Source organism: Pipistrellus kuhlii, unplaced genomic scaffold (genome assembly GCF_014108245.1).
Source record: "Pipistrellus kuhlii isolate mPipKuh1 unplaced genomic scaffold, mPipKuh1.p scaffold_m20_p_6, whole genome shotgun sequence".
NCBI classification, from domain to species: Eukaryota; Metazoa; Chordata; class Mammalia; order Chiroptera; family Vespertilionidae; genus Pipistrellus; species Pipistrellus kuhlii.
In genome coordinates this window covers 28,053,353-28,065,714 of record NW_023425562.1, presented here as the reverse complement: position 1 = coordinate 28,065,714, position 12,362 = coordinate 28,053,353, and the positions used below count along the sequence as shown (strand labels likewise).

The 12,362-nt window shown below is 40.6% G+C and overlaps 1 protein-coding gene across 2 annotated transcripts in view; it reads left to right on the top strand.

The window, feature by feature from the left end:
• RAB31 (RAB31, member RAS oncogene family) overlaps positions 1-10,446 on the top strand; it is a 108,987-nt gene extending 98,541 nt beyond the window's left edge. For both annotated transcript variants that reach the window (XM_036418220.2, XM_045574931.1), the window contains exon 7: positions 7,013-10,446. In XM_036418220.2, the coding sequence (XP_036274113.1) occupies positions 7,013-7,110 (98 nt within the window). In that variant the 3' untranslated portion in view covers positions 7,111-10,446. The remainder of the gene's footprint in view (positions 1-7,012) is intronic.
• Positions 10,447-12,362: the final 1,916 nt, after the last annotated feature.

Below are 12,362 nucleotides of genomic sequence, written 5' to 3'. Positions count from 1 at the left end.
AATCAAACCTGGGACCCTTTGGTCCACAGGTCGATGCTCTGTCCACTGAGCCAAACCAGCTAGGGCTGAAAGCTCTCTTAATCCCTGACCTGGACTTTGTGCAAGCCTTCTGACTAAATTCTCTTCCTGTCTCCTCCTCCATTCATGCTCTATGTAGATGTTAGACTCTGTATTCTAATATCCAAGGTCATCTAGTAATTCCAACACTGTCCTCTTTACTGCAACAAAAGAACAGCTACAGAGAGTGACCTCAAGTGTCACATGTGTCTCCTCCACGGCCATTCTGCATTCTTAGGGCAATGTTCTCTGATTGTGAGCCGTGTTCTGCAGAGGACTCCACCTCTACCCTGCCTTCTAAATGGAGAGATTTGTGGATCATTATCAAGAGTAAATACTTCCAAGTCCTAATAAACCTGGTCAGTTGACTAATCTGAATGATTCAGAAAATCAGGATCAAGCAATGAAAGTTACACAGCAACTACCGGCACCACTAAAACTCAACAAAAGATAGCCAAGCCAAGTAAATACTGGAACCGGGATGAAAGGAGAGAAGAAATGGACAGGGAGAACTTAACAGCATGTGCAGGAAATGGCCGGTCCATCACACAAGGAGAGAGGACAGCTACAGCTAAGCACGCTGTTTTATTTTTGTTGTGTGTAAAAGCATTACAGCCTCTAGTCCAGAATCATGATAATATTTATAAGCTTGGACTTCCCCCCCCTCACATACTACATTCCTGAGGAATTGTTTATAAAACCTGTTTTTTCTCTAGGCTGTCAACTTTCAGAAAAACTAGACTTCATAAAAAAATCCCCCCCCCCCCAATCTTACACAGTTCAAACCCTATGAAAATAAACACCCTGGCCGAGGGTTTACACCGAAGGATGACGTAAGGAGATTGTGTGCTCCGAGAACATTTTGTAAGAGCGGAAACATGCAGCTGATGCTCCAAGCCTTTTCAGATGTCTGTATGGATAGCTGGGTCCTATTCTTTGCCCTATGTGATCAGTACTAATTCAACAGCGTTCCCAGGTGATCACCTTGGCATCAAACGCTGTGGCCATTTTCCAGGACTAGTTTTTTGCCTAAGGACACTTAACTGTTCAGTAAGTTCCAAACAATTCAGACCATAAGACCCCGAGCTCTTGTGCTTTCACAGTGCCATTTGCTTCCTTCTCTTGTTAAGGTTATGCCGTGGCTTTCCTCTCTGTCTGCCTTAAAGTGGAAGTGCTTCCTTTCTTATCACGGTTGGAAGCTGTATTGTGTGGGACACCTCCCGGGCTGAGTCCCAGTACCTGGACCCTGTGTCCACCATGGGGCAGGGGTGTCTTCTCATGCAGACTCCACTCGAGCTGTGCCCAGAGCCATGACGCCTTCCATTGTCATTAGTTCTTTCCATATTAGAAACAGCCATATATCTATATGGCATGGTAGTTACCGAGTTACTTTCCCATATGCTTTTTATAGGGGAAGAAACAAACTCTTGGAGATACTAAATAAAGGGACTAAGTTCACTAAACTAGAACACGGACTCTCAGGTTTCAGAACTCCAGAGCAAACATGATGTGTGAGAAAACTGCAGTAATTCTATTTTTGAGAAATATTTTGTTCTACTAAGTGAAATTTTGAATATTCTGGAGATAACAAAATCTGCTGCCTCTAAAAAGCTATGTTCGAAAATTGATTAAAAAACATTGCTGAAAGTTTAAAATGAATGAGAGAGGAATCTCCTTGAGGCGTTTCTCAGGTCTTAACTTAACCTTGCTTCCCTAACTGGTCTTGCTGATTGTCCATTGAGAAGAGAAGTGTGAGGGAGGAAAGAGGGAGGAAGAAGAGGAGAGCAAGGGACTGTGCTGACAGGCCTCCCTAACACTCCCTATTTTCTGTATGATCTTTGTTTTCAAACTTTCATTGTACTTTTGTGACTTAATGAATATCTTATGTATAAATATTTTCTGTAATTGGGACAAAACATGACAAGGTTTGTAGAATAAGCCTTGTATAGCAGGACTAGAAGCCTTGTATAGCAGGACTAGAATTCTATACATAAGCATAGCATGAAGTTGATGTTAGTATAGGTATTGATTTTGATATTGCTAAAAATACTGATCAGTAAACAATACTTGTCTTAGTTAACTAGATCAATAGCTTGCACCAATCAGAATTATAATTTTGTCTCAAAATATTTCAAATATTTTACAAATGCAGAAGTCTGTATTGCAATACCTAACACACTCCGGAGGCACCTGAACTATTATTGATTGATTTAAATAACTTAAATAAGGATGTATCTTGACACTATCATCTCTCCAAAACACCCTTTTTCAAGGAGTAAGTAACATTTGACTGGAAAGATTTGACCTAAATAAATCAGAGTATTTCTCACTTAAGATTGACAAAGTAGAAGCAGCATTTTGTTTATTTCCTTTTAATTATGACTAATGAAAGAACATAGCATGTCCAGAAGAGGAAAACACATACTTAACATTCTCATTTGCTACTGGATTAGGAGTGAACTTTTTCGAGAATGGCCTGCAAAGCTTTATATAGTTTTGCTGGCAATACAAAATGGCAGAAGCAGTAACTACAGGAATTACTACAACCCTTTTATCTGCTCCATAATCAGATGAAGAGCCATTTATTTTGAATTTTGGGTAATTGCCAATGACCTCAATTTTTATACTTGAGTTTTGGTGAATGGCCACACCACCCAATCTACAGAACTCATTAATACCTTTGAAATTAACTATTTCTGCCTTTTGTGGAAAGTGCCTCTACCAGGGCATTTCACTCTCTTTATGGTCCTTAGGTACCATCCAGTTGCATTGACAGACTATCTTTGAAACTCATTTCCCTTCCATTTCTAATATCTGGGTTCTTAATAAAGTAATATTCTAATTAGCTGACTTTAAAATCTCCTTATTTTAGCCGAAACTGGTTTGGCTCAGTGGATGGAGCTGTGGTCTGCGGACTGAGGGTTCCCGGTTTCAGTTCCAGTCAGGGGCATGTACATTAGTTGCGGGCACATCCCTTGTGAGGGGGAAAGGGGGTGCAGGAGGCAGCTGATCAATGTTTCTCTCTCATCGATGTTTCTAGCTCTCTATCCCTCTCCCTTCCTCTCTGTAAAAAATCAATAGAATATATTTTTAAAAATAAAATAAAATCTTGTTTTAGAGTTAGCTTTCATGCCTTTTTTCTGGTGAAGAGAAAGTAGCACAGAGAGCTAATGTGGTACAGTGGGAAGAATACAGGCTTTGGGATCCATCAGAAAAATCAAGATGTCATTTACAAGGAATCACCTGTGCCGCTAATAGTTGATGTGTTCTTCAGCACATTATCTACGTTTTCTGAGGAATAATAGTACAATGATGATGATATAGCCATTCTGCCAGCTTCACAGGGTTAAGTGAGGATGGTGCCTATAAAAATCTTTGAAAACTGTCTAAACAAATATTTGTGATTTCCAGATTCTATTGCCTTTTTAAAAATTTGATGTTTAGAGAGAGGGAAAGGGAGGGAGGGAGAGAAACACTGATGTGTGAGAGAAACATTGACCAGTTTGCCTCCAGTAAGGGACTATGTAGGGATCGAACCCTCAACCTAGGTATGTGCCTGATGGGGAATCAAAGCCACAACCTTTTTTTTTTTTTTTTTTTTTTTTTTTTTTTTTTTTGTATACAGGATGACACTCCAACCAACTGAGCCACCTGGCCAGGGCTCTATTGCCTTTTAAAATTTTTATTTAGTTTTTAGTCGTTATTGTTGAGAGTATTACAGATATCACCCTTGTACCCCCATTGCCCCTCTCCATCTGGTTTCTGCCCCACCCTAGGCCTATTGTCTGTGTCCCTAGCCTAGTCAGTGTTTTTCAACCTTTTTTGGGCAAAGGAACACTTGTCTCATGAAAAAAATCACGAGGCCCACCACCATTAGAAAATGTTAAAAAATTTAACTCTGTGCCTATATTGACTATATATAAAGTAATTCTCTTGAATAGGAATCAAATAAACACAAAGAAAGTATTTTATAATTACTTTATTATGAAATATTAAGTAAACAAAATAGTGAAAAATTATAAAATTCTTGTCTTGTCTGCACCTACGGCACACCAGGCAACATCTCGCGGCACACTAGTGTGCCACGGAACAGCGGTTGAAAAACGCTGGCCTAGATAATGCATGTATGCATATAAGTTATTTGGCTAATCTCTTTCCACCTTTTTCTCCCCTTCCCTCTGAGATTTGTCAGTCTGTTCTGTATCCATGCCTCTGGTTCTATTTTATTCATCAGTTTATTTTGTTCATTAGATTCCTGTTCATTTATTTTGACTTTTAGATTCAATTGTTGATAGATATGAATTTATTGCCATTTTATTATTCATACTTTTAATCTTTTTTTTTCCTCCCTCTTTTTGAAAAAGACCCTTTAACATTTCATGTAATACTGGTGTGGTGGTAATGAACTCCTTTAGCTTTTTCTTATCGGTGAAACTCTTTATCTGACCTTCAATTCTAAATGATAGTTTTGCTGGGTAGAGACTTCTTGGTTGTAGGTTCTTGCTTTTTGTCACTTTGAGAATTTCCTGCCACTCCTTTCTGGCCTGCAATGTTTCTGTTGAGAAATCAGCTGATAGTCTTATGGGTGCTTGCCGGTAACTAATTGCTTTTCTCTTGCTGCTTTTAAGATTATCTTTGTCTTTAACCTTTGGCATATAATTATGCTGTGTTTTGGTTGGTCCTCTTTAAGTTCCTCTTGTTTGGGATTCTGGGCATCCTGGACTTGTATGTATATTTCTTTCACCAAGTAAGGGAAGTTTTCTGTCATTATTTTTTAAAATAGTTTTAACTTCTTGCTCCCTCTCTTTTCCTTCTGGCACCTCCATGATGCTAATGTTGGTATGTTTGAAGTTACCCCAGAGGCTCCTTACACTATCTTCATATTTTTGGATTCTTTTTTTCTTTTTGCTCTTCTGATTGGGTATTTTTTGCTTCCTCATATTCCAAATCGCTGATTTGATTCTCAGAGTCCTTTACTGTTGATTCCCTGTACATTATTCTTCATTTTAGTTAGTGAATCTTTCATTTCTGACAGTTCTTTTTTTACGTTGTTGATACTCTTACTAAGTACCTTGGGCATCCTTATAGATATTGTTTTGAATTTTGTACCTGGTAGTTTGCTTGCTTACAATTAATTTAGTTCTTTTTATGGGGATTTCTTCTATGCTTTCATTTGCACCATACTTTTTTGACTAAATTTTGACTGCTTTCTGTTACTCCCAGACTTCGTGATCCCCAAGGACCACCAGGGAGCAGTCCCATGCAATAAACAAAAGAGCCTCTTCCATGTTAGCATGGGCTCTGTCCCACTCACACCAATCGCATGACAGAAGAGCGTGAATTTCGCCAAGCCCTGGGATTTTACTTCTGTGGTGATGTCACTGTTTTGGCTGACCCTGATTGGGCTAGGGTCCAGTTACACAAAATGGAGGATAATTCCGCCCTGCCCCACAGTGAATTTAGGAGTGTATCCTCGCCCCGCCCTGCCCTCTCACTTTCTATGTTTGTTTTTATGTATTAGGTAGAGCTGCTATGTCTCCTGAAATCGGTAGTTGGCCTTGTTTAGTAGGTGTTTTGTAGGGCTTAGTTTCCCCAGTCACCTGTGCTGGGCACTTTAGATGTGCCCCTATATGGTCTGTGTGCCTCATTGCCTTTTTCTAAAGACAACTTTTTTTTTTAGATAAAAATCACATACCTGATTATAGATAACAGTCCTGTGTTATAAATTTCAAAATTGCTAAGAAACTAGATGAAATGATAATTATGCAATATCCTAGAGGCATTAGCTAACACTTCAGAGATAATCACATTGCAATATTTAAATTATCAAGTCAACACCTTAAACTTACACAATATTATATCAATTATATCTCAGTAATACATTTTTTAAAATGCATGTGCCAACATTTCAACAATTTAAAGTGTATAACTAAGTGGTTTTTGAAATAGTCATAAATATATACAACTATCCTGGCTGGTTTGGCTCAATGGATAGAGTGTGGGCCTGTGGACTAAAGGGTGCTGGGTTCGATTCTGGTCAAGGGCACATGCCTGGGTTGTGGGTTTGATCCCCAGTATGGGGAGTGCAGGAGGCAGCCAATCAACGATTCTCTCTCATCGTTGATGTTTCAATCTCTCTCTTCCTTTCCCTTCCTCTCTGAAATCAATAAAACATATTTTTAATAAATAAATAAATACATAAATAAATGCAACCATCAGCAGTCAGTTTAGATTATCTTTATTATCTAAAATCAAAACCTCCACATCCTTTAGTTATCACCTTCCTAGACCCTCCATTACTTTTTTAATTTTTACTTTCTGTTTATTTACACAGACTGTCAATAAATTTTTAAAAAATTACATTCAGTTGAAATAAGATTACTTGTGGATGACATTAAAATACTGTTTTCTATGAAGAATGTCTCTTAAAGCTTTTTAGTTAATGCTTCATGTGTATTGGTAGGATAAGGGATAGCAAGCAAAGTGTTAGTAAATGATATTACAATACCCAGTCCAGTTCTATTTTAAGAACCAGAAAACATGAGGACTCGCTGTCATTAGTGAAGTCCTGGTGCTGCTGAGCAGCTTGTTGCAGTGGATAGATCTGTGGGAAGGCAGGAAAGGAATGGGGGGGAGGAACGGGGTGGGCTGATGTTTGGGCCAAGAAGATGGGTGGGGACTTTTCCCTTTATCCAGAAGCACGAGGTCCCAAACCCAAGGAAATCCATATTATCGGGAAGCCGATTTTACTTTTCCTTAAGCTTTTAAACATGATCTTGATTTCATTAAGCCCGAGCAAGGACATGAGGAAGGGAGGGAAGGAGGGGGGAGAGTTATACCTGAAGCCCCTCTGCTTTCCACAGCCATTACGTGGAGCTGGTGAAGCGTGGTGACAATCTGCGTGTGGTGTCAACTCGGGAAAAGGAACTCAACCTTGGCCTCCCTTTTGTTCCAGGTCGCCAGATCCCACCCTTGGACCCCCAAGAAAATGGGAACACTGGAGCAATCAAACTTGGGAAGCAAACCATACCAGCCAGTCGGCGGTGCTGCTGACCGGGGCCCACGGCCCCCTGTACTTGAAGAAGCCAGAGCCACCTCCCTGTGCACTGCTCATGGACCCCATTCTCGGTGGCCTGGCACCTCACTTAGAGATCAGTGAGCATGTTGGCTTGGCATCCTGGAAGGCCTGCAGGGAATGGGACAGGACATGTCCCTGGAAAAGTATTTGCAAAAACTCTGGAAAAATATACCACCTTTCATGCATGAAACGCACATGGGAGAAAAATGGATTTTAGATAATAAGTATCGTTGAGTTTTTGTTCAAAACCTTAAAATATTCTCAATTTGTACAAACATCATACTGGCTTATTATGTGTGTGAGATTCTAAAAGTGATGCTCCACTCTGATTCCCGGTGTTCCCTAGCCAAATTCCAGCACCGTCTTCAGTGCCATTGCCTTTGTGAACTAGCCAGCCTTCACGAAAGGCTAACTTAATTTTATTTAATTTACCTTTTAGTGGAGTATAATTGGATGATCACTGAAGCTGTAGATGTGAGCTGTTATAAAAGTGGGAAAGATGTATTAGAAACTGTTGTCTGCATCTCTGACTTTTACTTGATGAACTTTTTTTTTCTAAGTTTTAGTCATCTACAAACAAATCAACTCTGACTAAAATATTGCATGTCATTTTGGGATTAGGAGGCCTGGTTTGGAAGAGTCACTTAAGGACGTACTGTATAAGCAGTGACAGGTGTAAGATGTAAATATTACTCCAGAGGTCACTTGGCATGCATCACCTCCATGGCAATAAATTCCTGCTCTCTTATAGAGGTTTAACACTACAGAGTGTTATCTTACTAATAGAATATGTCATGGCATCATATCTCAGGGGTGGGGGGGATTAACTGAAGGATAATATAGGGCAAAATTTTAATAATAGCAATTATTAAAGGTTACAAGAAAACCAGCCTAGGGAAGTACTAGCACTTTAAGATTATAGACCCCAACTACAAAATTGGAGAAAAGATTTTAGAAGATGCCAAGCTAGAGGAAGTAGGTATTAGGGCTTAAGAGGGGTCCAATTCCGGAATGCCAATTAGCTGAGTGTAGGCTTTGATTAAAAAAAACACACATCTTCCTTTTCAGGTTCCCTGTCGGCTCAATTAATTAAAGATCTCTGAATCCAAAGGTAGTAAAGGGAGAAAAGTCATGAAGAGGAAGAAAAGTTATTTTTATTCCAAATTCGAATTGTGCCACCACTCTAATTTTCATAAAAACCTAGGCCCCAGAAGCAGTTGGTTTCCTATTAGGTGTTATACTGGGAGGTGATTGTTAAAGGATATTCAGATCAGGGCCTTCTGTGGGAGCTAAGAAACGGTACAACACTCTCAGAAATAGTTAATTGTGCAGTGTGGTCCATGAACACATAAGGGCCAGCAAACATTTATTGAAAACCTACAATGTAAAAGCCAGGAGAGCGGTCACGAGCTGATTAAAGACTTAGAACTGAGTAACTCAGTCCTGTCACTTCTGTGTCTCCCGGGTTCCTATGCATGGAGACACCAGTACCGCCACAGACAAAAAGGAGGAGTCCTTGAGAGACCAGGGCCAAGTGTACACTTCATGCGGATGGTAATCAAGACAATAGGTGGAAACCACAGATTAAGGTTTTTTGTTTTTGAATGCAAGGATATGTCTACTTGATGTTCTTCACCCAGCTTGGAAGAACAGTTTGACAATCTTAGAATGTGAAGGCTGTAAACACTTACTTTTGGTTCAAAAGTGCCTCCTAGCTCCCCCAGTCAGGTACCTCAAAAAAACGTTAGCAAGTGGCACTTGGGTGACTTCGCAGGGCCTTTGCAGGGGTTTTTAGGGTTTTTTTCTACATTGTCAACATTTTTGGTTACCATGATTCTGCTTGCAGGCCAAGCAATTACTATGCTTTTTCCGAAGTTAAAAAAATTTGGGATGAAAATTGAAATGCCCTCTTCCCAGGTTGTATGCAGGCTTATTTTGGAACCTTCCTGCATTCAACTGTCCTGGACAACCTGGGTTTCTCGACAGCCTCTCAGGTTGCCAAGCTTAAGGTGGTACGCATCCCAGCTGAGTGACACAGCTTTGGTCTGGGTCTTCAGTGGTTGCATTTTGCATAAAATGGTTGGTCTTATCCTCATGTAGTGAGCTGCCCACAAGCGAGGCCCCAGTTTTATTTCAGAAGCACATGAGGGTGTGAAACCACTCTTTTACCTTTCTGTACTGCCTTAAATATTCCAGCCAGTCAGATGACCAGATATAGTCACTGCTTGGAGTAATTGGTGAAAAAGGTAGTGGCATTGGGGAACAGAAGCCTTTGCATAAATGTGGAGTCATCTCGGAAGGTAGAGATATTGGAGCCTTGTCCAGGCTTTCTAATCTTCTTTCTGCCTCGAGATTACTTCCTGGCTGTTCTTATAATGAAACTATAACCAAGAAATACAATATTATGTAAAGCCCTGGAAATTGCTATTGCTCCAACATGACAAGTAGTTTCATGTGATGTAACAATATTCTTCCCATCTTTTTCCAAAATTTGCTTCTTTCCCTCTGTTTTTACCCCTTTCATGTGTGTAATGATGTGCTTTTGTGTAAATAGGATTTCATATTTGTCATGCCAACATGTAATCCATTCCCCCTGGCTGAGTTTGGCTCACGACTGTGTTATATCCTGTAGGCATGGGTTCCCCCTGGGATTTTCTTCCAATGGGAAGCCCTCAGATGGCAGTGGAGTCGTGCAAGCATTTTATGTAGGTACATAACTGACTGGCCATTTCATTTTTTCTGAAAATGGTACACCGGGGTGCTGAACATGACGTCGTCTTACAGCGATAGAAGGCTGGAGACTAAGAATTAACCCTTGGCCAACACAATGGCTGTGCCCGGATGAGAACGGAAGTCCTTTTCTGCGGGAGGTTTAGGTAATGGAAATGCTTCCTCTAAGACTGGCATGTGATGGCTGCATTGGGTTCCTTCCTGGGGACTCCGTTTCCATCGCTCTGCAATGCTCACGGGGAGTTGAGTAATGAGCCGGCTTATAAATGCAAGGGCTCTGAGCTATATTCAGACCTGTGAGGTGTCTAGTTTACTCTTTGTACCATAATTGTTGAAACCAGACCCAGTGACCCTATGCCAGTGCTCTGTTGCGTAAACACTCCTTTTCCTCATGTTTCTATAAAGAGCTTCTGTCTGGGCTGGACCCAGTTCTCATATAGAAGATGCCACTGTAGACACTTAGGACCTTTCCGCCTTGTATTCATTCCATAGTAAAGCATTGCCCTCAACATTGCCCAATTGTATCTGTTATTTTGGGTTTAACAACACTGATTTCATACTAATAAAATTTTTACGTTTTATCATGTTTGTCTTTTTCTTATTAGCATGTTCAGTAGAATAATTTTTTAAAGTCATAGTCACCTCAGCATAGAGAATGGTGATTCACCAGGGGAACTTGTGTATCTGTACACATGAAGACACAGTTAAAGATGTTCTCTGGCACTGCAATAGCAAAACGTCTTCCCTAAGGAAATCACTAATAAAATGTGGCACAGCCACAGGATTAAAAATGATAGGGTATCAACAAAGGAATTATGTGCATACATATGAGCCTAACCAGTGGTTGAGGACAATAGGAGAGTGGGGGCCTGAGTGGGGGTAGGGTTAGGGATTAGAATGGGGGGTTGAGGACAAATATGTGATACCTTAATAAAGAAATTTAAAAATAAAAATGACAGGGTAATTTAAATGGATGCAAACGCTATCATGCATCAACATGTGTCTCCAAACAGAATGTGAGCGCTGGCTGGGCAGCTCAGTTGGTTGAAGCATCATCACGATACTCCAAGGTTGTGTGTTCGATCCCTGGTCAACCAATGAGTGCATTAGCGGAACAACAAACTGACCTCTCTCTTTCTGTCTCCCTTCTCCAAAATCAATTTAAAAACAACAACTGACAAAGCAAAACAGAATGTGGAGTGCAGGGCCACTGTGCTGCATGTCCCTAAGGGAGCCACTCATAGTGGTCTGTGATTGGAGCCCTCAGGAGCCGTGCAGTACATGTCTTCTCTAAGGTTTTGAGATGCTGCAGTAACATGTAGTTCAATGGGCTTATGGTACAGATATGAAGCTATCCTTTCCCCTCTTTTCCGGTGCCTATTAAAACCAAACAGAGCCAAAACCGGTTTGGCTCAGTGGATAGAGCATCAGCCTGCGGACTGAAAGGTCCCAGGTTCGATTCTGGTCAAGGGCATGTACCGGTAGGGGATGTGCAAGAGGCAGCTGATCCATGACTCTCTCTCATTGATGTTTCTGACTCTCTGTCCCTCTCTCTTCCTCTCTGTAAAAAATCAATAACATATATTAAAAAAAAATTAAAAAAAAATAAAACCAAACAGATAATACCAAGCATTAGCAATCATACTGAAAATGGCTACTCTCAAACATGCTGGTCAGAGTATAAATTGGTATGAGCTTTTTAGAAAGTGACCCCGTGACATAGTAGCCAGCTTGCATAAGTGTAATTAATGAGTGATCTGCACAGACTGAGGTGTTGGTCCTGTATCATCTATGGTGACAAAAACTTGGAATACAAATGTCCCATGCCCTGAAATTAATTAACTACATTATAACATATTCCTAAAGTAGGATAATGTGATCATTAAAAATTACAGTGTTAGAAATAAGTGTTACTGGCCACAACATTCAAAGGTACAAAAATATACCTCTTTCTATTTTCTGTAGCAATTTAAGTTCTACTTGATCCTCTATTCTGTCTAATACAGAAAGCTGAATGTAGTCATACTTAGTTTTACCTCAACTGGGGCACATCTGAGAGTGAAGGGGACGCTGTTAACATCAAGCTGGGACAAGAGTAAATCGGATAGTCCCTGGCAAACGGGGACATACGGTCTTTTTGGTTTAGCCTCCTACCCATGTAACAAGATGGGCAGGAGCACTGGGGAGGTGGGCAGAAAACTCTGGAGTTATTGGGTAAGTACCTTATCACAGCTCTCTTCATAAAATCATCCGTCCATCCACCCATCCATCCATCCAGCCAATATTTGCAGAGGGCCACTATGAGTCCATGCTAGACTAGCCCTCTATGCTCCATCAGATATGTGTAATTTTCAAGCTTACAAGGAAATAAAGATAAGGGGGAAGACGAGGAGAACAAGAATAACAGGAAGGAGCAGGAGATGTTCCTCTAAGGGCAGAAAGAGCAACTTGCCTGGGGAGGCACAGTGACCACAGGAGGAGGAATATGGGGTCTTGG